Here is a 26,606-nt window from a genome sequence, read left to right as displayed (position 1 = left end):
ATAATGACTATGCCAGGAAATCTGTGAAGCAAAACATAGTAAAAAAAAAAAAAAAAAAAAAACCAAACAAACCCTATACAGTATCTATATCTTATGGAAAGGCATTACAACACAATATTTTTAAAAGTAGGATCATGCTTATCTTGGTGGTGCTTATTAGACAATTCAACACAGTCACTTGCAAGATTATGTCCTTGTCTTGGCTGTGCTTCTTTGATGACTGAGCTCAGATCTTTGTAAATCATCATCAGAGTCCATTTTTGAAAAACATCAAAGATGCAGTCTGTGTTTGATTCCTGAACACTGATGTCCAGCCAGATCATGCATTTCAGTGACTTTCAGAAATTAAACGTTCTTCCAGAGGATGGCAATTTGACATTGTGAAACATGTATCTAAGAAGTATATGCTGTAAGCTAAGAATGACCAGCAGAGAGGAACATGGTGACACTGTGGGAATTGAGTGTGTGCCCTCCAAGGCCACTCCCTCAGCATGGGCAACAAGTACAGGATCTTGAAGGATCTGGCTTCCTTTGAATGATGCAATGCAAGGTGGTCACCATCTTGGAAACAATTGGTGAGGCCAGAAGAGTGAGATTATGAAAGGGAAACAGGCTATGAAAATATGGCCTGTCCAAATTTTTAGTCTGGACACATGATCATGTAGATAATCTCATGTTTGGAGCAGAGGATCTTATGCATTTAAGAAATTTGTAAAGTCCCTATCTTCCTTAAATTCAGATCTCCACTTGGGCAGGCACTATTTTGCCCTAGTTACCAAAGGCTTCAAGAAAGAAACTAACATTTAATGAATGTTTTATTGACGTCATCTCTCTTTGTCATCCCAACAATTTTATGAGATAGGTATTATTAATAATCCCATTATAAGAGTGAGTGGGTGGCTCAGTTAAACAGCTGACTCTTAATCTCAATTTAGATCTTGATCTCAAGGTCATAAGTTCAAGCCCCACATTAGGCTCCACAAAACAAAACAACAATAACAACAAATAATCCCATTATACAGCTGAAAAAAACCATGGCTCAGAGAAGTTAAGTGACTTGTTCAAGGCTACAAAGCAAGTAAATGGCAGAAGAAGAGTCCTCCTTGCTCACTCAAGGCCACCACGCACCCACACCTGTTCTGTTTCCCACGTTCTGTTAATGTCCTTGAAGACCTGAAACCCAAGCTTCAGCATGGTGGAGTGTGTTGGTTTTTGGATCATCCTTTGCCTGTATGACTTTGGGCTCTTTGTGGGCAAAGGCAATTCCAAAAACTGATGATCATTTGGAAAAAAACAAATCAATATTCTTTATATATTTAACCATAACAACTAATTCGTTCTGTGCAGAAAAAAAATGAGCTCCTATAACCCCCCTCTGTTCAAGTGGAAAAAATTCTGAATTTCCTGCAAAGCCAACTGATACTCCTTCTTCATTTGAATGTTTTGGTGGGGCTATTGCTGCGGGAACATGGGAAAACCTAATTTTATCCTGAGTAGCAGCTGGGGATTTCTGACCACCCTCAATAAAGTTTTCTCCAAAACCACTCGGGGTTCAGACTCCCACCTGAGGAATTCACCAGAGAACTGAAGGCACTAGTTTTTATCGTCACTTTGGAGTTTAAAAAATATGCCTATTTCCTTGATCACATATTCTCTTTTCTTTTAATTGTTTTTCTTCTTCTTTCTGCCTCCTTCTTGCTTTTTCTCCACCTTGTCTTCCTCTTTCCATACCGCCCACCTTTCTTCTCTCATCTTCATCACAAAAGCTAATATTTAATGAGCAAAGACACAGATAATGACATCCCTATGGGAGATCAGCTTTCAGGGACACTTCAAAACATTAGCAAGCTCTAACTGCTCCTACAAATACAGTTGACTATTTATTCAAACGTGCCAGTGCATCTATAGGGACTTGCATAATAAAGGGGCTCAGCTCTAAAATGAAGGTCTTCCTACTGAGCCTGCTGAGAACCCCTCACAAGTGTTTGAGATAATGACACTCTGGGTTTGTGCCTGTGATCTGCATTCATTTTTGCAAACCCATGTCTCTTCCCTCCCCTAGATGATTTCTCACATCAAAGTTGGAATGTGGCGTTCTTCACTGTCATTTACTGAATTTTCATCCATTTTGAGTAATAGGCAAGCTCCAGTCCAAGACTAAATTATACTCGATACTATATATTAAAACAGCCTCTTTTTTTTTTAAAGAAGGTATTTTTTTTAAAAGGTTTTATTTATTTATTTGACAGAGATCACAAGTAGTTAGAGAGGCAGGCAGAGAGATCACAAGTAGTTAGAGAGGCAGGCAGAGAGAGAGGGAGAGGGAAGCAGGCTCCCTGCTGAGCTGTGAGCCCAGTGTGGGACTGGATCCCAGGACCCTGAGATCCTGACCTGAGTCGAAGGCAGTGGCTTAACTCACTGAGCCACCCAGGTGCCCCCTTAAAACAGCCTCTTATGCTTACACCAAATCATCCATGTTTATATGATACGATTATATCACAGGCTTTCGGACTGAGTCCTGTTTCTCATGGGGTGAGGTAGAAAGGTCAGGTACACAGATGAGAAAGCTAAAGCTCAGAGGAGGAAGGGATTTGGGGTCACACATGAGTGAGTGCTGGGAGGCATTGTGTGTGAATTAAGTCTTTTACAAGGTCTGATTAACTAATTCCTTCTCATTTGGTGGACAAATCTCTAGGTAGGGAGGCACGTATATCAAGATGGCAACTGGTTCTTCAAATCAGGCTGTTGGTGGTAGATGGTGATGGAAAGAGTTCAGATTCCCATCAATTTGGCCAGTGGGATTCCTGCATCTGGGGGGATTGCCAAAAGTTGGCAAACTCTGTAAAGGGTCAGCTAGTAAATATTTTGGCTCAGTGGGCCCCAAACCACCTCTCACAGCTACTCAACTCTGCCAACTGTACTATCAAAGTAGCCACAGATGGGGCACCTGGGGGGGTTCAGTCAGTTGAGTGGCCAATTCTTGATTTCGGCTCAGGTCATGATCTTGGGGTCCTGGGATTGAGCTCCCATTATGCTCCATGCTCAGTGTGGAATCTAGTTGAGGACTCTTTTTCCCTCTCCTTCTGCCCCTCCCCATGTTCATATGTGCTCTCTTCCTCTCTCTCTAATTAAAAAAATAAATCTTAACCCCCCAAAAGTAGTTATAGACAATTGGTACTAAGTGGGTGTGGCTAAGCTCCAATAAAACTTTACTTACAAAACAGGTGGCAGGTAGAATTTGGCTGGAGGCCACAGCTTGCTCACCCCTGAGCAAGATGATCCTTCAGTTGTGAGAGGAAAGTATTGAAACTCTTATTTAATTTATCTCATTTTTAAACATTTCTATGTTTTGAATATGTTCCACAATGTACACAATACATTAGCACAGTGATAGAGGAATGTAACTTAGAGATAAATGTGTATCAGTGGTGCAGGCTCAAAACCTTCTTATAGGAAATCATAAATACATCATGGCTGACGTTTAATGAGAAGCTACTTTGTGCTAGATGCTACTCTGGACACTTTACATGGATTAATGCATTTAATCCTCATAACTACCCTTAAGGAAAGTACTACTTTCCTTCTTGTTTTATAGATAAGGAAACTGAGGCACAGAGATGATGTTATGTGATCAAAAAGTCACTTTCTTAGGACTGGCAAACCCATGAATGCTGTGGTCCTGAGTTTGGGAGTTTAGATTTGGGGTCAAGGGTATGTACTGTTCTAGAGTGATGTGGAAGTCCAGATGAATAGCTCACGAACACCAACTCCATGTCAGATCATACGTTGGAGCTACACGTAAGCAAACTCATCTAGGTATGCACCATGACAATATGATATTCCCTAACTCCACAAAAGCCATGTGAAGAAGATATTATTTTTTCTACTTTACAGATGAGGAAGCTCAGGTTCAGGGAGAAGAGCTGATTCAAGATTCCATTGCTAGCAGGTAAAGGGGCTCAGCCCGGATTGAAACCCAGCTTTACCTAGCTCTCCATAGCTGATGGTTGGCCAGCTCACTGCCTCTTGGGACACTCTTCATGCCCTCCAACCTGAGACATTCTCAGGGAGCTGGTGTCCCACAGAGTCCTCAAAGTCTGTGCTCTCTCAGTCCTTGGTGGGAGGAGGTCCCACAACAATAGATAGTACATCTTGCCCTGGACTTCCTTAAGAAAAGCTTAGTTTCTCCCTAGGAATGGAGGACTGAGCCTGGATGCAGAAGCACAAGATCAAGAACAAGCCAGACAGGGTTTGAATTGCAGTTCCAAGTCTTGACCACTGAATTAAGAAGAGAAGGACAGAAAGAAAGAAGGAAGGAAAAAAGTGAGGGAGGATGGCAGGCAGGCAGGAGTGGTGCAGAGTGGCACTGAGCAAGTTACTCTCTGGGCCTGTGTTGCATGATCTAGGGATTGGAGATGACAACCCTCTGGAGTATTGAATGATGCCATGTGTACCAAATAGGTGCTTTACACCTTGTACAGGGCAGGAGACTTTCTCTCCTTTTCAGAACATTTCTCACACTGATTCTGGGGCCTAGATGAGACAACACAGAGCCTTTCCCTCACCCAGGTGGTGGAGGAGTCTTAGAGAACAAAGGTCTTCCTGGGTCCCCGGGGTGCGAGGTTGGCTGGGGTCTGTCCTCTCTCCTGACCCCGAATTTCTGCCCCTGAATGTAAAGTTCTGGGCTATAGCTAACACAGCCTAAGACTGTCCTTTTCCCAGTACCATAGGCTGACCCCAAGGCCCAGGGCAAACCTCTGGTTCTGTGGCCAAGGGAGCGTGAGACTTACATAATGATGGTGGGTATCTGCTGAGACACCTCCTGACCCTGTGGTGCTGTTCTTTGTTTCACATTTAGTTGTGGTTTTCTGCGTTTGTGACTTTTTAGCTTTTTTCTTTCTATTTCTCCCATCCCTTCCTCTTTTCCTCCCTTCCCTCCTTTCTTTCTTCTCTTCCTCCCTGCCTTCCCTTCTTATCCTTCCTCCTTCCCTCTTTCCTTCTCTCTTCTCCCTTCCTTCCCTTCCTTCTCTCCTTCCTCCCTCCTTCCCCCTTCCTTCCTTCCTCCCTTCCTTCTTTACTTCTCCTCTCCCTCCCCCTTCCCTTCCTTCTTTCCTCCTTTCCCCCTACCTCTCTTCCTTCCTTCCTTCCCTCCTTCTTGAATGCAGCAAAAGCCATTTGAGCCATAACTCTTTCCTAGACTGGGAACAACAGCACATTCTGCTCTAGGATTTCGAGATGAGAATGGGAAATGAATGGGGGAGGGGGAAAGGGAAGAGGACCATGGATAGAGGTACAGGTGAAGAAGGAAGAAAGGAAGAGGAAGAAGGGAGAATCAGGAAAGGCTGGAGGTAAGGGCAGGAAAGAGGCAGGGGAGAAAGGGAAAGGCAGAGAAGGGGAAGGAGGAAGAGGAGGAGCAGGAGGGGGAGGAGGAGAAGGAGACAGAAGAAGAAAGCAGGCCTCTGGAACGCTTTCTGAGACCCTTCAGGCAATTGTGCTTGTGTGGAGCTGGCGGAGGTACCTAGGCCCAAGTCTTGCCAAGGGGAGCTCGAGAATAAATACCTCTGGGTAGGAGCAGATATCTGTAAACACAGCTGAGGAATTGAAAGTCAGGTTCTTCAAGGGTATCGACTTGTCAAAATCACACCACAGCTGCGGATTAAAAAAAAAGAAGAAGAAGAAGAACAACAACAACAACAACAAAAAATAAAACAAAACAAAACAAAACAGAACACAGGAACAACAAAGTCAGTGTGAGTGCTGGGAACAAAGCAGTGTGCCTTCACTGCTGAGCCTAGGCAGAAACCTGGGCAGACCAGGCCCTACAGGGGGCTTTATTCCAGAATGGAGGGGCCAGCTGGGATCTCCTCTTCCATTTTAAAGAAGGTACTGGCTCAGAAAAAGCTTTTGTAAGCCAGCCCGGAAGCCAGGTTAAGACAGCTCTGCTTGCCCTGTCACAGAGGGCCAGTGGAGAGTGCCTACGGGGCTCTGAAGAGAGCCAGATGGCAGGAGGAAAGGTCTGGGGTATGCTTGCAGCCTGTTTCTCATCAACAGCTGGGAGCATTCCAGGGATCTGAGGGGGGCAGGTTCTCCAGAAAGACTCTTAGCATGGGACAAGGGGTGGGAGGGCATTCCCTAGGCCAGTAACTGCTGCAGATTTTGCGGTGCTCAGGAAAGAGTAGCTACCATTGGCTGAATGCCTCCTCTGTGCCAGACACTTTGGACAAAAAAGCCTCACAACCACCTTGTGATGTAGCTACTATTTTATCCCCATTTTACAATAAAAATATATGAAACTCTGAGAAGTAAAGTAACTTGTCTAGGATCACCTAGCTCGTAAGCGGTATAGCTGAGATTTGATGGCAGGTCTATCTGACTCCAAAGCCTCTGAACTTCCTGCTGCACCACCATGGCATGGATGGCCCAGATGTAACCTTGACCTCGAGTCACTGAATTTATTTCCAAATCCTGCACCCCAGAAATACCTGATTCGTCAAGACTTGAGATCCTGGCTACGCCTCCGTAGGCCATGATCAATGTTCCTAAGCACTTCCATTTCAATTGCAATAATCTATAAAATATTCATTAGATGGCGACTTGAGTTAGGTTAGGATTTTTCTTTTTCTTTATCCCATAGAATCCTTTCCTACAAGGCCAACCACAGAGTTTGGGCAACATAGCTCTAAGTGATTACTGGGCCATTCTGGACAACAAATTTCAGGCAGTATAAGCCTCCGACTCACAGACTGACAACTGACAAGCTGATGAGTTTGAACACATGGAGACCCTCCTTCAGGCCCCAAGGGCACACTCATAAGCTCAACCGCAAGACGGATGCCTCCACTAGCCTCTCTCAACATGCCAAGTTCAAAACCTGGAAGGAGACAGATCACTCTTAGAATCTAGAGTAACTAAGCCATGGACAACACAAACTGTTTGTATGTACACAGAAAATGCTGTCGCTATCTTGTTACCATTTTAGAGAGAAAATGAAATCATTAAAACATGGATCACCAAATTAAAAACAATGATAAATATGGCAGCTGAAGAGTCATCTGAATTAAATGTTTCACATCCAATGTGAACTCTTAGAAAGTCATAGACAAGATCTCAAGCCTCCTGAAGCGCATTTCCCTTACCCATTGCATGGGAATGGTAATACCTACCTGTAGCACATAGTAGGTGCTCAAGAAATGATGGTTCTTTTATTTCCACCCCCCTACCCCCACTTCCAGAGATAAAATTTAGCATTTGAGGATGAGCATGAGTCGTGGAGTCAGACAGACCTTATTAGCAAGTTATTTCATGTCTCTGAGCCTCAGTTTCCTTAGCCATAAAGTGGGGATAAGGAGACTTACCTCACGGGGTTTATGTGAGGATTTAATAAGAAAAACGAGTACAGCTTCTCCTTCAGTGCATGGCACATAGCAGGTAGGTACTTAAAGGGAACTCTGATTCACAATTATAATTGGTTGGTCACTGACAATACAGAAATTTAGGACGTTTATGCTCCCTTGGAGCAGATAATCTCCCCCACTGGGAAGTGATAATTTGCCACTAGTAAAATGCACAGCTCTAACAGTAGCTGCATTTCTGTTCTCTGTCCCTAAGCTTGTGGCTGCACCAGGCACTTGAAGGTAAGTGGTACCAAGAAAGGCAATGCAAGAAGCCACAGGCTCCATAAATCCTTCATTCTTGCCTGCACATGAGAAGCCAGAGGGTTGGGTTTGGAATGCTTACGATATTCAAGATGGCACCCAGGAAGTTAATCAAGATGGATGCAAAGATGATGACGTTCCGGGCCAAATAGGTCTCATTAATCCAACAGCAAGTTTTCCGGAGGACGAGGGGCAAACACTTATAATCCTCTGCTGTGGTGATGAGGACGAGAGCCGAGTGCAGCATAATCAGGATGGAAAACTGGATGGCCATTGGCATCACCCTGCAGGGAAACCCAGAATGTTGGGTCACATGGCATCATTCATGACTGCCCTTCCCCATTCCTGGAACCCAATAATTCTCTAAAGCTCTGTTTGTTCAAGAAAAATCAGCAGGAGACCTTTTCTTAATTATATCCATCCCTAGAATATTCTATCAAGAAACTTTGAAATGACAATCAAATTTGGCTTTATTTATTGTTCTTGTCCACCCCCGCCTTTCTTTTTTGCTTCCTATATCATTATCTTTCTCACTAGGCAACTCTGCGAAGGCAACATACCACTGGAATTTTATCTCAATATCCCCACTGTGGAAGGGACCCACATGCTCTTTCTCCTTTGAGGGAGCTTTTATGAAACACTTTACCTCTTGGTCTACTCTGATGCCATGATCTGAACTTGGCACCTGTTTCAAGTTGCTCAGTTTGGTTAGTGATTACGAAGATTTGCAGGGAATATACCATGTGCCATTGGAGATGGGTAAGGGTGCAATTTGAGTTGTAGGTAAGGAGAACTCATCCTTGCCCAAGGCTTCAACATCACTCCCAAGTACACATCTTGAGCTTCAAGGTCTCACCAAAGCTCTGTTCCATGGTAGCCCCTGTCTACGGACATTTCTCTTGGGTGTCAGGTTGTTTCCAGCAACTTGGTGATTTCAAAGCCCATCTCTGGAGCCATCTTTGACTGCTTCCTCTCCTTACCAACCAATCTTTCAGCAGGTATATTTCTTCTCCTTAGGAGTTCATCCCTCATTCTCTGTTCTTGGTCCAGCCATTTGTGTCTCACTTCTCTGCCTTTCTTTTGCCAGCCAGCTGTTACACATTGAAGGGTACCTGTGGCTCCTCCATCTCTACAGTGAAGTCCATCCATTTGGCTTCAGCATCTTCCAGCGGTCGATGCTCAACCAACAGACACTTGGTGAATGAAGATAGACCCAGCTTTTAACAATGTCTTACTATCCTTCTGCCTGGACTTCCCCATGTTTGTTATTAACGACATTAGTGTCAGTAATACACAGAGCTCTGACTATGTGCTAGACCCAATGCTAAGCACTTTATATAATAGCTGATTTCTATTCCTTTCTACAGACTTATGAAGTCTCTTGAGTTCTCTTTTTTCAGGTGAAGATTTAAAGTTCAGAGAAAAGCAACTTCCCAGAGGTCACTGAGTTGGTTAATGTTAGAGCTAGGATTTAAAGTCCACTGTGCCATTGATGAGTGACAGACCTCCCGTGTGCTCCCATGTCATCTTTTTGGGGATTCTGTGGTGTCATTTACTTATTCATTCAATAATCTTCTTCCCAGATACAGTGGTAGGCACCAGGACACATCTTCCCCATCCTCTAGGAGATCATAATCTAGAGGAGAATGTGGACATATACACGATGAACTATTGGAGAATATGCTATGATCTATAAAGGGGTTTGAGCAACCATCATTTAGAAAACAGGAAAAGGAATCAAGGGAGGCTTCACAAAAGGGGTACCATTTTGGTAAGGACTTGGAGGTCGAAGAGAGGGTTTTAGGGAAGGAAAAGCGAGGAGCAGAAGAGTAAGAGTGATCTGCATATTTAGAACTTCCACTAACCCAGGTGGTGAGGCTGTGGGGCTGGGGAGTGCTGGGCTCTCATATATGCTGTGTAGAAAGTTCCACATGGAGGTGATACACAGATATCCCAAATGTTTTATCAGGAAGGACACGGTCATATCTGTGTATCTGAAGGATAACCAGGGTGGGAGGTGAAGGATGGAGTGAAGAGAAGAGAAAGAATTTGGCAGAAGTTTAGATAGTTGGGGTCCAAGTTACCAAGGGAAGGACATAGGTAGCAGCATGGATAACTGGGAGGTTCAGGGAAAGACACAGCGTTAATCTTAGTACGTGTTTTCTGTATGTGTGTGTAGGTGTGTGGAAGAGTGACGTCATTAAAGGTGACACTCATGTTTTTACCATCTGAACTGGTAAATGTAGGAAGAGAAGCTGGACCATAGAGTGTAAGGATGATGAATTTGATTTGGGACAAGTTGAATTTCTAGTGTTTGTGGATCATCCTTCTAGAGACGTGCAGAGAGCGAGGCAGTTGAAGGGTTGTGGATCTCTGGGTCTGGAGTGAACAGGTGCTGGCTGAAGATGTGAGAATGGAGGAGCTTGCCCAAGGAGAATAAGAAGTAAAGGCACCACAGATAAAGCTACAGAAATTGATGGGCTGGAAGGAGAGAAAGCAGCAAAAGGAATTTAGGAAATGTAGTCAAATGAGCAGGAGAGGAGTGCATGGCTTCAGGACAGCCAGGAGGTAAGACATTTGCAAGGGTGGGGCTGGGTAACTAAGACTGGCAAATTCCTTTGCAGGCTCATGCGTCACAAAGGCTGGAAATTCACTCTCCCCACAGCCCCAGCTTTTACTGTTGAAGGTTTTATATTTCCTTTAAAAAAAAATACTTGCACAGTTTTGGTTTTATAGATCACCTTGACAGGAAGTCTCTGCAGGAGTTCTAGATAAGAACAGAAGGTCTGTGCAGCAGTGGGTTCCCAGAGGGCTCTGGGCAGATAGGAAACTTCCCCCCTAACAGGCTGGAAAAACATTCCTGGAACAGCACATCATTATTCTGGGGCACCCGGGGAGGCAAATGAAGGAGGATCGCTTTTGTCAGATAGTCCCTGGAGAAAAGGGGCCAATTTCGAGGCTTATGCCTCTCAATATTGTGAGGCAGCCCCCAGGAATGCGAATGCTTTGTTTCAAAGTGTGAGGCAGAAGCAAAGCTGGCAAAGAGGATGTTGAGAGCCACTCAGCAGGAGCCTCAGACTCTTCTGTGGCCCCCCACTGCCATGCACATAGTCTACGACCTCCATGGTCCTCCATGGTGATGTGCAGGACCAGTGGTGCTGCTCTGGGCTCCCCCCATAACCCCTCTGCCCTCCACGGGCAACACTCAGGCATGTGCCCTTTGCTTCTCCTTCTGTGCTCTCTCCTGGGGGGAATGTCTTGTTCATCGTTCAAGGCTATTTTTCCCTGGGTTCTCCCATGACACCTGCTATAGAGCTGAGCACACAGACGGTGCTCAATAAATACTCATTGACTTACACTTTTTGTGGGGAGAGGAGATGCTCTTCCTCCCCTCACCAGCCTTCATAGGGAAAGAGATTCTCAGTCGCCCTCCAGCCCTTCCAACCTCCAGGAGGAGTCCACCACCCATCCGGTATGTTCAGGGGACTTGGCAGGGCCAGTGTTAAAGCTCAATGCTTATGTGAATTTCAGCTGCTGGCCCTTCTGTCCTTGTAGATCTGCTAAGATGGTTGGGAACCCAGAGCCAGGACCTTCTCTGTAAGAAGAAGACCGGCCATCTCCTGAGCGACGAAGCTCAGGTGTCCCCAGGAAGTACCAACAGGCAACTGCCCAGATTTTCTTCATTCCTTCGGTGCTGGGGGTGAGGGGTCTTTCTCATTTTTGCAGCAGTGAGACCCACACTGGCATGGGAAGGCGGAGTAGGGGACACAAGCAGAGATCCGGGAGATTCAGAATGGACACCATGTGGTCTCTTGACTTCAACCACATTCTGTATACCAGTATTTACCATAAGTTTTGCCTAGTGAGAACCCTCTCTGCATGTCTCACTAGACACTGAATGTGCCAGTGCCTTGATCTTGGACTTCCAGCCTCCAGAACTGTGAGAACCATGTGAGCTGTTTATAAGCCTGCAGTCTGTAGTATTTTGTAACAGCAGCCTGAAGGAGCTGAGGCAGGAGGTAAAAGGCAGGCATGTGGGTTAGTGAGTGGCAAGAGCAAACAAAACCCTAGGTATGTAAACCCATAGCTCCAAAACCTCACCAGTGGTACAGCCTTGGGCAAGGTAACTAACTCTTCTGAGTATCAGATTTTTAATCTGCAAAACCAGAATTGTTAAGCCCACCTTTTAAGAAGGCTCTGAGGTTAAAATAATAAGGCAGTATGCCTAGTACATAAGATGAACTCAAAGAAACATTAGTTCTCTATTCACAGTGGAGTCCAGAAAACCAAACGCATTTCCAGAATTGATGGGAAAAGTATTAATTACAAGATGCAAGGTGCTGGCACTGCCTATAAAATTCCTCTAAGAATCTCTGCAGCAGCTCCTAGCTCCTCGGTGCTCATCTCCTTTTGCACACATAAACATTGTAGCAACCAATTATAGTTTTTTAATCTAATTATAGAGCTACTCAGGTGTCCAGGGATTCTGAATTTGCTTTGCATTGTTGGTGTCCATAAGAGGGAAAGAAACCTCTCATTTCTGAAATCGAGTCTGAAAGAAATAACAAGGGATTTGCAAACAGCTCTCTCCAAATAATTTCTAGACATTAAGTTCTAATTGCTCTTCATAGCCCATCTTTAAAACAGAGTCTGGGTTGGTATCATGACTAGGTGTTTGCTGGGAAGGCGGGGATCAATGGGGATGAGTGAACAGCCTCTAGCAGCTTGGGGTGCAATAGGAAACAGAAAGTCGGGTCATACCCAAAGATGACATTTATACCACTGTTCAGAATCTGCAAAGAGCCTGAGTCCAATAGTACATCTGAGCCCCGTAGCAACAATGAGAGGTAGGTATTCTTAGCCACTTCAACAGATGAAAATACTAAGGCTCAGGAAAGGGAACGGAACCAGAATTTATCAAAATGGATATGGTTCTTTTAATTCTTACAGCAACCTTGGGAAATAGGCATTGTTATTCCCATTTTACAGATGAGAAAATCAAGGCTTCAGAGAGGTCAAGTATGTACATGCAACTAGTGAAATGCATAGAAAGTAATAAGACCCAGGGACTCTTTCTTCCTTTTTTTCCTAGCCTCCCTCTCTTGCTTGCATATTTTCTCTTTCCCCTTCTTTCCTTCCTTCTTCCGCATCTTCCTCTCTGTCCTCCAGCCCCTCATCACCATGCTTGCAGACTGAGCTACACCGTTCTATAATCACAAAAGATATTTTCTGTTCTTTCCTCAGTTTACCCCTCTGGGAGAGGAACATCTGCGTGCACGAGGAAATTAGAGCAAAGAGCAGAGCCAGCACTCTCCGTGCCAGGGTCCATTACACTTTGCTTTGGGAGCTGGGAGTCAGCTGTGGTCATATGAGCAGAGCCTGTCTCGTCTGCTAAAAATTCCGTGACGGAAGAAATGCCAGTGAAAGGCACCTGCCATCTGTTTAGAAGCAAAGAATCAATCAGACATAAAATGAGTTGGAGAGGGAACAAGCACACATTAATGAAAGCTTGTGCGGTATCTGGGGCAAAGTGGCACCTCAGTCCCCACAACATGTGGCCTGTCTGGTCAGAGATCAGCTTGGGATGTTTTCTTCATTGCCAGTTTTTTCTCTTCAATTGTGGAAATGGGCTTGGGGTTCTGGCTGGTATTTCAGCCCACCATCTGCTGCCGGAGGAGCCCAGTCTCTTCCCCTGAAGCCAGGAATCAAGCATCAGGGCTGGCTCACCTTCCCTGGTCAGGATCTTTGGGAGGGGAGTCTGCCCAGGCTGTGAGGAGTGCCACACTCCTTTCCTCTTTGGCACGGTGACCTTTTCTATCCCAGGGCTAGTCTAGACCCTCGGCTCGGCCTGGGCTCCTCTCTGTTTCCCATTCCCCATAACCCAGTCGTCTCCACCTTGACTATCTAACAAATTCTTCCTCTCTGGTCCAACCCCCCGTCCCCCCACACACACATGGCCACCACCACTATCTTGTCTCTACCATTTCTCATCCCAGAGTTTTGCACCTGCCTTCTACTGGTCTTCCCAACTATAGGCCCTTCCAACTTTCCATTTTGTATGTTAGTGTGATCCTTTAAACACAAAATCGACCCTATCACGGCTTTGATGAAAAGTTTTGATAATATCTTCACTGCCAACCAGTCACAATTCCTTAGCAAGGCTCACAAAACCCTCACCTCTAGACACTCACTTTCTAGTCTTCCCGCCCTCTCCATCTTAGTCCTCTCCCATGACCTGGCAAGTCCTTCGGCGGGGGTGGGGGGGTGGGGGTGTTAAGATGTCAGTGTCACCTCCTGTGGGAAGACTGCCTTGATCTGTTTTCCTCACCTCACTCCTACACACCCTCTTCCGCCATATACTTGCCCGATCTTCAGAGTCTTTGTACCATATTCTAGCTGTTTAGTTAATTGCCTTTCCCCCAGTTATACTGTGAACTTTATGATATTAGGGATCAGGACTGTGTACCTCCAGTGTCCAGCACGGTGTCCAGCACAAAGAGTCACATAAAGGACATCTTTTGGGAATCCAGGAGTCAGGAGGGAGCATGCACCAGATGGGGCCCTTCTTGGCCCCCAACTCTCCACTGGCAGGAGTCAAGAGGGGAGTCCAGGAAGTTTGGGTGAATCCGACAAGACACTGCCATCACTCACAGCTCAACCCTGAGACCATCCCTGAGAACTGAGGGCCCAGATAATTCTTGGGGAGTCAGGATACCCAGCCTCTTATGGCACTCCCTGGTACCTTTCCTGATTCATTCATTCATTGCAATAGCAAATACAGATCTACATGCATGGTGTATACATTATCTATATGCAGAACACAGGTATAGCTACATACGTGTCCCTATATAGCATACAAGTAGCTACATAGATGGCATCTACATCCAGAAATACACATATATTTTGATTATTTCTTTGGCTCCTACCACTAGATTAGAAGATTCATGAGAGCACTTTTTTTTTGTCTTCTTTGTTCACTGATAGATTCCCAGCATCTAACACAGGTCTGATTCATAATGAGCATTCAATTTAGCAGAGGTACACAATCTTTCCTCCTCTCTCTCACTGAAGACTTTAAATTGTAAAATGAATCATAAACACAGGAAACCACACCAAAGTATAGCTTAAGTAGCTATTATAACATGCCTGTCTTTGTAATGACTACTGAGTTCACAAAACAGAACTTAGTTGGGCACTCTGAAAGCCCATCCCCAGGCTCCATTCCAACCCTCTCTCCTACTCCCAACCAATCACTTCCCTTTCCTTTATAGTTTTATCATCTATATTTAGACACTATAACTTAGTTGTGCCCATTTTTAATATTAAATTTGTTTTATATTTTAACTCTCTCAAAAAATTTGCAGGTTCTCTCTTTATCCTTTATTTTCTTCACAATGTCTTTATTGAAGAATATGTGCCCTTGACCTATAGCATTTCCCCTGTCTGGATTTTACTTTTGCAGACTCATTCACCATCCTTTATCCTCCAGGATTCCTACAGATTGGAAGCTGGATTCAAAGGGCTGAGCCAACTTAGGTTAAACCTGTTGGTAAGACTATAGACATGTTCTGTTCTTCTCTCATCAGGAGACATGGCTGTCTCTTTTTTTGTGTTAATAATGTCCTCTGATGCTCAATTCCTAGATCCATTAATTCATTGGGATGTTGAAAAAATGACAATATTTTAATTATACAGTTTCTTTAAAAAATATTAGCATGAGTCATTTTATGATGTTTCACTCACCTACTATTTGGTGAGTTCATGGTACACTTCTTGCAGGAGGGAGAGAAAACATCTTCCTACCTTCCTTCCGTCCTTCCTGCCTTCCTTCCTTTTTTCTTTTTTTACTTGTTTCCAAGATAACCCATCAATTCTCTATCATCCATTCAACTTTTAAAAATGTCATTATAAACTCATAAAGTTAAAAATATTTTCTAGGTTTTCATTGAATGTTTTAACAATTACCCATACTCAGGCTCAAGTTATTCCATTGGGTACAATGGGAACTTCTTCAGTGTGGTTCCAAGTCCTTTAGACATGGCGAACCAACTTGATAGCTTCCTTATTTTTTAGTAGGACAAGATGTTCCAGGCTCGTCTTGCATATTTCCTGTCCCAGCCCTGGAATCATACATATCTCCCAAAATTTTTTTTAAATAAAAACTGGAATATTATTTCAACAGCACAGTCTAGCCCTCTGTTAGGCTCATAGATACTGGGTTGGACATTCTTGATAGGATTTTCTGTATTCATATCTTCAATCCAGGATACCACTTTCAAATTTAGTTGTCATAGCTCCTTAAGCTCTACTCACTGTGATGGATTTCTTAGACTTCCTTTGCTTTGAATGACCTTGAGAGTAGTGAGGAGTACTGACCAGGACGTTTTTCAGCTGGAATTTGTCTTTTTCTTTCTCTATGACTAAGTTATGGGTTTTTGAGAGGAAGACCACAGAGGTTATGTGACACTCTCATTCAACATGACTTCTCACTGTTGTGTTAATGTTCATCAGCTGACTGGGAACGTTTGTCTTGTTTCTCTAGGCTTTCCCTCCATCCATACTGTACTCTTCAGAAGGAAATTCCGTTTAGCATAGCCACACGACCCCACAGGAATGGGGAGTTAAATTCTACTATTGAGGACAGAGTACCTACATAAATTATTTGGGATTTTTCTGAATAGGAGATTTCTCTATTCTTAATTAATTTATTCATTCAATGTTTATTTCTCTCCACCAACAGATATTTATTTTATATTTTATATTTTGGATGATAGCCCAATTCTCTCAGTTAACTCCTGTGTCCCTTTGACATTCTCCCATCATTGTGTTTGTGTGTGCATGTGTGTGTGTGTGTGTGTGTATGTGTGCATATTTTAATACTTTCCTATTTTCTGGCCCTCGTTGTTAGTAGGTATGTGGTGGTATAGTGTCATTGTTTTAATTTGCATTTTTCTAGTGGAAAATGACATTGAGCATCTTCTTATATGCTCTTCTGATATTTGTGTATCTACTTTGGAGAAGTGTCTGTTCAGATCTTTTGCCTATTTTTAATATTGGGTTGTTAACAAAACACTGTTATTGTTGAGTTTTAAGAGTTCTTTGTGTATCCTGGATACCAGTTCTTTATCAGATATGTGAGTTAAAAATGTTTTTTTCTAATCTGTGACTTGAGCTTTCATTCTCTGAACAGTATTTTTTTTGCACAGCAGAAATATTAATTTTAATTAAGTCCAACTTGTCAATTTTTTTCTTTCATGGATCATGATTTTGGCATCATGTCTAAAAACTCACAACCAAATGCAAGATCACAGATTTCTCCTATGTTCTCTTCTAGAAATTTTATAATTTTGAATTTAGGTATACAAACTATTTCCAGTGATTTTTGTGAAAGATGTAAGATTTGTGTATAGATTTTTTTTGGTTTTCTTTTTTTTTCCAATTTATTTATTTTCAGAAAAACATTATTCATTATTTTTTCACCACACCCAGTGCTCCATGCAAGCCGTGCCCTCTATAATACCCACCACCTGGTACCCCAACCTCCCACCCCCCCCGCCACTTCAAACCCCTCAGACTGTTTTTCAGGGTTTTCATATGGACATCCAATTTTTCTAGTATCATTTGTTGAAAAAATATCTTTTCTCCATTGAATTGACTCTGCACCTTGTCACAAACCAGTTCATTATTACATATATTAGTGAGTCTATTTCTGGGCTTGCTTTTCTGTTAAAATATATTCTATTCTTTCTTCAATATCACATGCTCTTGATTAATTTATAATTATCTTAATATAATCATAATTTTATTTATTTATTATTTATTATTAATATAATTATATTAATTTATATTATCTTAAAATTAAGTAGTGTGAATACTCTAGGTTTTATTTTTTGTATTTTACTGGTTATGCTACAGCCTTTGTGTTCTCATAGAAACTTCAGGATCAGTTTGTTGATATCTACAAGCTAGCTTGCTGGGATTTTGAATGATACTGAATTGAATCTATAGATGAAGTTGGGAAGAACTGACATCTTAGTAATATCAAGTCTTTCAATCCATGAACATAGAATTTATTTACATCTTTTTTAAAACTTATTCCACTGTCTTTGTTGTTGTTGTTGTTTAGTTTTATGTATACAGATCCTGTATATATGTTGTTAGATCTATACCTAAGTATTTTATTTTTGGTGGTTTAAAAATAGTTAACTTTAAATGCTAATTTTTATTTGGTAGTATATGAGAAAGTAATTGATGTTTTTTCACTTTTTTAAAAGATTTTATTTATTTGAGATAGAGAGAAAGAGAGAGAGTGAGAGAGGGAGAAATCAGACTGCAGGCTCAGTTCCAAGTCCAATGCAAGGCTCAATCCCAAGACCTTTAGATCCTAATCTGAGCAGAAATCGAGTTGGATGCTTAACCAGCTGAGATACTCAGATGCCCCTGTTGAAGCACCTACAATATTTCAGACAAATATTTTTTTTAAAAAATGAATGCTCAACAAAATTGTAGTTATTGCTTCCACATATATTTATAAGCAGAGGGAAATGAAAATATGAATTTGTTAAGAGTGATAGTTCACATAAGTATTAAAAATATAAATTTTGATCTCTATATGTTTCTTGCTAGCTTCTCTGTAATGGGCATTACTAATTTTTTTTGGTATCAACGTGGGTGAGACTGGAGGAGATTATGCTGAGTGAAATAAGTAGAGGGAGTCAATTATCATATGGTTTCACTTACTTGTGGAGCATAAGGAAGAACATGGAGGACATTGGGAGAAGCAATTGACTTTTGTATATTGACTTTGTATACTGTGAGCTTGCTACACTTGCTCATTAGTTTTAGGAGTTTTTTGGATTTTCTACATAGACAGTCATGTCATTTGCACATACACCTAGTTTTATTTCTTCCTTTCCCATATGTATACTTTTCCCCCCCATTTTGATGTCTTATTTTACTAGCGAGGATGTGTAACATGATGTTCAGTAATTGTAGTGAGATAGTACATTCTTGTCTTGTTTCTGATATTCAGGGGAAATGTTCTTGTCTATCCACCACTAAGGATGATGCTAGCAATGGGTTCTTTGTAGATTGTGTTTATCAAGTTAAGGAAATTCCCCTCCATTCCTGGTTTTCTGAGAGTTTATACTTTAATTGGGCATTGGATTTTGTCAAATACTTTTTCGTATCAATTGACGTGATTATATGGTTTTTCTTCTTTAACTTGTTGATGGGGGGGATTACCCTGTTTGATTTTCAATTGTTGAATAAGTCTTAACTATCTGGAATATATTCTGTTTGGTCATGGTGTGTAATTATTTTCATACATTATTGGATTTGATTTGCTAATATTTTGTTGAGATTTTTTGTGTCTCTGTTTATGAAAGATATTGATCTGTAGTTGTCCTTTAAGTAGTTTTTTCTTTAAGTAGTAGTTTTCTTTTCCTTAAAGATTGACTTTTTTCAGTCTTTATTGAATTTTGGTATTAGGGTAATTCTGACCTCATTAAAATGAGTTAGGAACCGTTCATTCCACTTCTAATTTCTGGAAGAGGTTGTGTAGAATTGGTATTAATTTTTTCTCTAAATCTTTGGTAGAATTCACCAGTGAAAGATCTAGTGTTTTATTTTTTAGTTACACTGACTCCATTTCTTAATCGATACAGGGCTCTTCACGTTAACCTTTTCTTCCTGTGTAGATCTGGGTAGTTTGTGTCTCATTCAACAACTTGGTCTATTTCATCTCATTCGTTAAATTTATGTGCATATTTTTTTTAATCATTTTAATGTCTGTGAGATCAATAGTTCTTTCACTTGTGATATTGGTAATTTGTGTATGTGTCACTCCCTCTGCTTCTCTCTTCTGTTTACTTGGCCAGAGATTATTGATTTCATTGATCTTTTCAAAGAACCTGATTTCAGTTTTATTGATTTTTCTATTATTTTCCTGTTTCCAAATTCATTGATTTCTGCCCTAATTTATATGATTTCTTATCTTCTACTTGTTTTGGGTTTAGATTTCTTTTCTTTCTCTGGTTTCTAAGGTAGAACTTAGATTATTGATTTTAGATTTTTCTCTTGTAATATATACATTGATTACTGTAAATTTCCCTCTAAGCACTGCTTTTATTGTATCTTACACATTTTTATACATTGTATTTTTATTTTCACTTAAGTGAAAATATTTTGAAATTTCTCTTGAGATTTCTGTGTTGGTCCATATGTTATTTAATCTTCATGTATTTTGACACTCTTCATAGGTAGATACAAGAAATAACATACATATTGTTATGTCTTCTTTGAGAATTGAGGGTTTTTTTGGTCATGATGTAATGTCCTCTTCACCACTGATAATTTCCCTTGTTCTGAGTCTACTCTGACAGAAATTAGTATGGTTACTACAGCTTTTTTTGATTAGTGTTAGCAAAGCATATCTTCTCCATCCCTTTACTTTAAACACATTTGAGTTTTTATGTTTAAAATAGATTCGTAAGTGCTTTGACCTGTTTTTTTTCCCACTTATTATTTTTTTTCTTTGTATTTAGTTTGAGAATTTCTTGACCTATATTCAATAAGCTCCCTGATTCTTTCTTTGGCCTTGTTGAGTCTACTAATGAGCTCATTGATTATTTCCGTGGCAGTGTTTTTATTTCTAGCATTTATTTTTGATTCTTTCTTAGAGTTTCTCTCTACTTCTATTGCCCATCTGTTCTTGCATAGTGTCTAATTTTTCCATTAGAACACTTAATATATTGTGCTTGCTTCAGCAGCACATATACTAAAATTGGAATGATACAGAGAAGATTTAGCATGGCCTCTGTGCAAGGATGATGGGAAAATTTGTGAAAAACACTTAATACACTAAAAATAGTCATTTTAAACTGTTTTTCTGATAATTTCAGCATCTTTGTTATCCCTGAGTCTGATTCTAATGATTGCTTTGTCTCTTATTTCCTTTAGGCATACTTTGTAATTTTTTGTTGAAAACCAGTCACATTATATCAGGTTCAAGAAACTGAGGCAAATTAATCTTTACTGCAAGGATTTAAGTAAATCTTCCTTGGAGCTGGGCTACATTTAGTGTTTTCAGTAGCTGTATAAGTACAAGTGGCTTCAAATTCCTCATATCCTGGTTTTTGTCTCCCCTCTTAAACTGGGGTCCCCTGAGAATTCCTCCTCAGAAAGAGTCTGTGTCTCGCAGTTCTTTCAGCTATAGTCCACCATTAGTTTTCTGGATTCTTGTCAGTGTTGTGGGACAGTGTGGGGAAGGGATCTCTGCCTATTACTCTTCTTTTTGATTAAAAAAAATTCTTTTTACCTTCTATTCATCTTAAGGCATTATTTGCTGTGTTTATGTGCTCTATATTCCCTCTTCTTAGGTCTTCATTTCTGAAATGAATCTTTATTCTCATTTTTATTTCCTTCCTGAGCTTTCTTGTTGAATTTCTGTTTTTCTACTTCTGGTTTAGGTTGTTACTTCTTGTCTTGAACCACATGAAGTGCTTCAATTCTTTTGAGGTAGTGGATTATAGATTTGATACACATTATAGGCCTGTCTTTTGGAATGTTTTCATCTACTGTAAGGAAATCGACCTACCTTTCCCCCCCATTTATCTGATAATAACTTGGTATCGAATTGCCACCAATATGATTTGTTGCTCATTTTTGTGTCAGATTAATTTTACTGAACTTCTAGAAATGGGCGTGGCTTAGGAGAGTTTATTTTTCACCTCTGTGGAGCTCTCTTTTTAGTTGCTTTCATGTGGTGTTCAAAAGCGTGATGGCTACATTCTCTTTCCACTTTTACAATGACCCTGGTATTTCTTCTTCACTATAGTCTTTACTGTGAGTCCTCTTGATTTCCCTCACACAGATCCTTCCAAGTTGCTATCCTGGGAGGGAGATGGGGTAGTTGTTCTGGTGGATTCCCAGCATGTGACAGTTCCAGCCTTTCAGGACTTCCTGTGGGTCTTTGCACTCACTGGATGCTGGATTAGGCAAGCCCCTCCCCTTTCCAGCTGCTTCCTCAATTTTCCCTATGGTACTTCCCAGTAAATATCTATTGGCTATACTGGGGCTTTTTTGTTCACAGACATGACAGATGCCTACTAGCTTGTTTCTGTTTCCACCCACATGGATGCTGATGTCATACAATCCTGGGGCTATTGGGAGACTGTCACTACCCACTTCAATCTGGGAACTTATGGGGCTATCATCTCATCTGTTTTTGTTGTAAATACAGTCCATGAAGTGTTTGGTTTTGCTATCTAGCTCTTTAGATATGTGGGAGTTTTGAGAGGTTCTGAAATGCACCACCTTAGGCCACCGTCTCTATGGAGTCCCTTTCTCTTTCCTAGTATCCTTGCTAATCCAGAGAATGTCAAGCATGGTCATTCTCAGAGTGTTACTTAGCTTGAACACCTTTCATCATCGCAGACACTGAGCCTGTGCTACCTCACTCCTTCATCATCTGTGGTGTCCACCATATCACATCCTCACAAAAACACTTTACTCTAGACTTTCCCAAGTGCCCACTACTCTACAAACACAACGTTTCACACACCCCTGTGCCTTTGCCAGTGCTGTTTTATAAACTGGGAATGCCCTTCCACTTACTCTTCCTATCTCATCCTGCTCAGCTCCAAATATTACCTTTTCTACAAACTCTTCTTTAATCCATCTGGTCAAAATGAACTACTGATTTTGGTACAGAGTTGGTAGGTAGTTAAAAGCACAGACTCTGTCTTGGGGTTCAATTCCCAGCTCAGCCATTATAGAGATATGTGACCTTGGATAAGTCCTCATCTACAAAATGGGAATCAGAGTGTTCTCTCACAGGAAGAGCATAAAGCTTGGCCCATGGACAACCCAGAACTAAGTTCAAATGCTGGCTCTGGCACCGATGGCCCATACAATATAAGTCTGTTTCTGATAGAATGCAAGAGCCCAGACTCTGGAGGGAGACTTCCTGGGTTTGAATGCAGGTTGTAACTTTTCAATGGTAAGACCTGGTACCAATTATTTCATGACTCTAGGTCTCAATGCTCTCCTCTATAAATGAGGACATTAGTAGTACCTACCTCATAGGGTTGCCATGAGGATTTCATGAGTTACTGCATGGAAAGTATTTGGAAAATATTTCTGGCCACATATAGGTTTTTGTGCTATTATTAAAGGGCCAATTTTGCTGGCCCAGGAAGCTTTAGTGCTGTATCTATGAACAACAAAGCGGTGATTAATGGAGACACAAGACTGTGGTGGCAGAGGCTCTAATACTTACTTGCTACATTCAAAGGTGCAGTGTCAAATAAGAGTGGGGCTTATTTTGATTTTGGTTGTTGTTTTTATTAAGATCATGAGAAAGACTCATTGCAGAGCAATGAGATGATGCAGAGTAAGACAACAATTTATCAAAGATAAATTTGATATTATCAAATGATTTGGTGTGGATCCTGGGTCCCAACATTTTAAATTCTGATCCCTTGGGAAAGTCAGCTGACTGGCTCCAGGTGAGGGACTATCAACTCACAAAAACTTTTCACCAGAAAAGTTAGTCCTTTCATATTTACCTTGAAGAAGGAAGCAAACTTTGTATCGCCGTGATAAATAGAAGAACGATAAATGCACAGACCAAGTTTGACTTGAATACTTCATCCCTCATTTGAGAATACTGTAATTAAAAAAAGAAGAAGAAGAAAGAGAACAAATTACTTCACAGCAAAGCTGCACTTCTGGAAGAGTTAAGTTTTCCTAGTGTTTGGAGTTGAGGGAAAACAACAAGAAGAAACAAAGCATTAAAACATCTTTTTTTTTTTTTTAAGGAGGAATCCATATTTTAATTAACCCTTCACAAAGCATTATCTCCATCCCTCCCTCCAACCTTCCAGTGAGAGCCCAAAACTGAATCTTGTTGTCTTCCAGGCAAAAAAGAAAAGGGAGGGGACTCTGTGCAAGCTTCTTCAGCTCTTCTCCCTCTGAACTTCCATCACTTAAATAAAACGGAAGAGTACACAGCCATATAGGTCACAAATCAAATTCACATGGACTCTCTTCATGAGTAAACTTAAGTCATTGAAAGGTCTTGCTCTATTTCTTGTTTGGTGGGGTATACAGGGAAAGGTTTCCCCCGAGTTTTCCTGCCTCCTTTTTAATGAAGACTATTAAAAAATAAGATCACAGAATTTTAGAAGAGAGAGCAGCCTAAGAGAACTCCAGTGAGTGCAAAGCCCTTTCATTTCACACAGAGAAACCCAACTGATCGTCCAATGTGTTCCATGCCCTTTTCTTGTCTGCTCCAGGCAACCCTGGGTAATGGTACTAACTTTATTTTGATTATCCAGTGAGCTCAGTGATTTCACTGTCTAGCCTTAAAAACTTCTGGAAGGTCAACACCGAATAGGCACTTGCCTTAGTCCCATCTAATTTCCTAAAATCATGTTGGAGTCACTAAATGAAGAGTCCAATTCCTTCAGAAGGAAGAAAGGAATTTTTAAAACTGAAGAAGACCTTAATATCAGCCTTCTTCAAGCCCCTCATTTCCCCTCAATGCCAGAGAGGTCAAACAACTTGCCATAGATCCTTCAGCGTGCAGATCATTTTTAGGGCAGGGGAGCAGAAAGCTAAGCCTGGCTCTGGAACTTTGTATTCTCTGACTTGAAATTCACAGTTACTTTATAAAGGAAACAAGTAAATGGAACTCTGGCAACACTGCAGGCTTGTCCCCAGTACTGAGAGAAGGTTTGGGTCACATCAAAGAAATACTAAAATCAGTCCACTTTGTTGTTGGTGTGGTAGTCACGACCAACAGTTACATGATTTTTATTCTCTTGCCTACTTCTTGGTGTGGTCTGGGTTTTAGACTGAATGGACCGTTCAGTGTCCTGGCTGAGATGTGGGGGAATGGCAATGTCCCACAGCCAGCGAGCTCCACCTTGGGGGGCATAACGTTGTTCAGAGAGTGCACTTTCATTGCTGCTTCAGGGCAATGCTTTTTCTGTTGCTCAGGACTGAGGGTCTGTCTGCTTGCCGACCACCTGCTTGTATCTGGAGGGGAAACTGGACTGTTCCCCTGAAACATCTCGATAAGCCACCCTCACTCCCGACAAAACTACAGAAAATCCGTATTACCAAGAGCACTACCTAAGGACAGGGCACAATCAGAGAGAGGCATATACATACCAGCTTAGAAATCAGCAAGTTAGCCACAAAGCAGTTAAGTCAAGGAGAGATACATGTCTGAATTTTGTTTAACATCTACAAAATCGTACAAAATCTAATGATTCTTTGTTAGCTGACTGATGAATGTCAAATGAGCTTGGTTATATAGATTTGGCATGAGATTTTTAAAACAACGATAATTTTTAGTTTGTCAAGTCCCTGTCTTCCTCATTTTCTGCATCTTTATCTTCCCCGTCATTATCACAGCAGCTTGGAGTTGTAATGGAAGGTGGACCTTCAGGAATCCTTTCCATGACATTCCTGACGTCTATTCAAACACCTGCTGATTATCATCAGATGCCTTTCTCTGCTTTGTTGAGGCAAGTGGGTTTCTTTCCGCTGTGTGGAGGCAGCAATCCTAGGGGGATCTTCTGCCCTTGACTTGGATACTTCTGGTGTCTGAGAACTCACTCCTTTGCAAAGGGTTCCTTTCCATGTTGGGTCCATTTTTACTGTGAAGAAGTCTTTCCTGTAGATCAAAAGCCAGAGTCTCTGCCTCCTGTCCTTTCCTGAATGCTTCTCAGTGATGACCTTAAAAATGTCACATAGTCACTACTGGTCCAGCCTAAAGTTTCACATGGCTTTAGGTTTTTCACTTGCTTCCGTTGGCAGGCTGGAAAGACTTCTTCTGGCTCCAGATTGTCCACTCTGTCAGTGGCTCACTGTGAGTGAAGCCAGTTTCTTTGAACTTCCCTTTTCTGATCTGTCATATGGGGGCATGAATACAATTCATAGGTTCCCAATGCTATTATCTTATTTGTGCTAGGATTGAATAATAAAATCTATTATTCATGCCTGAACTCCAGTGCCAACACTGTCACAAGGAAGAGCCTTATAATATTGGGAAGCTGATGTCAATCGAATATAAAATACCGGGTTTCAGAACAGAGTGCATTGTTACTTTGGAAGCACAAAGGAGAACAGAACTATGGAAAGAACATTCCTAATTGGCTCAGGATGATAGGGTACTGACATTGGGTGGTGATTCATTTCACTTCCTCTTGACTTGTGAAGGTCTGAGCACTCTGGCTCGCAGCTATAATAAGTTACATGTACGTTCTCTCCTGCCATTGTTAGAACTCTCTCCTGCTCACCTCATGTCTGTTCTGTCCTCACTTGGCCTTACTTATCCTTTTAAGTCTTAGTGGTGAGCAATATGAACTAACCTAGAGCTAGACTACCTGGATTTGAACCTTATCTCCAACACCTACTATCTATGGAACGAATCCTGGACAAGTTGACTAAGCATTGTATGCCACAGTTTGCTCACCAAGAAAATAAGGATAACAATAGGAACTATCTCATTATGGTTGCTGGGATAATGAAAGAGTTAATATATGTAAAATGCCTGGAGCATGTTCTTAGGGCATAGGACAACCTCATACAGGTGTTTCCTGTAATCAATTAATTATACTTAGTGTATTTCTATGCTTGTTACTTTTCCAAAGCCTGCTTTTCAACCTCAGTGTGCCTTCTAGAATGCTGTCTTCCATTCCTCTGTGCAAAATGGTACCTTGTACTCATTGGGATCCCCTAGAGTATGGCTGAATGTTTGGTCCATCATATTAGAAAGGATTCTTTAAAAAGGAATTGTAATCTAGTATGTATGTGTGGGTTTTCTTTGTTTGTTTGTTTGTTTGTTTTGTCTTAGAAAAAGCCCCTGCCTTTATTCCTTCCCCTGCCTCCTAAAAGATCTTCCACCAGCAGGTGGAATTCTCCACTTCTCCAGAGACC

At 41.5% G+C, this 26,606-nt stretch overlaps 1 protein-coding gene and 1 non-coding gene across 2 annotated transcripts in view; one reads left to right on the top strand and one right to left on the bottom strand.

Annotated features, from left to right (window-relative positions):
• Window positions 1-26,606, bottom strand: part of ADCY8 (adenylate cyclase 8) — a 217,319-nt gene that overhangs the window by 43,844 nt on the left and 146,869 nt on the right. The window contains exons 9-11 of the mRNA XM_044244935.1: window positions 23,225-23,325; window positions 7,738-7,939; window positions 5,560-5,649 (exon numbers count right to left, since the gene is read on the bottom strand). Of these exons, the coding sequence (XP_044100870.1) occupies window positions 5,560-5,649; window positions 7,738-7,939; window positions 23,225-23,325 (393 nt within the window). The remainder of the gene's footprint in view (window positions 1-5,559; window positions 5,650-7,737; window positions 7,940-23,224; window positions 23,326-26,606) is intronic.
• Window positions 20,410-20,517, top strand: LOC122905719. Its single transcript, XR_006384412.1, has one exon. It is a non-coding gene; the product is annotated as a U6 spliceosomal RNA (small nuclear RNA).

The sequence above is a fragment of the Neovison vison genome, chromosome 4, assembly GCF_020171115.1.
Source record: "Neovison vison isolate M4711 chromosome 4, ASM_NN_V1, whole genome shotgun sequence".
Taxonomy (NCBI): Eukaryota; Metazoa; Chordata; class Mammalia; order Carnivora; family Mustelidae; genus Neogale; species Neogale vison.
This window is presented reverse-complemented; position numbering and strand designations above follow the sequence as displayed.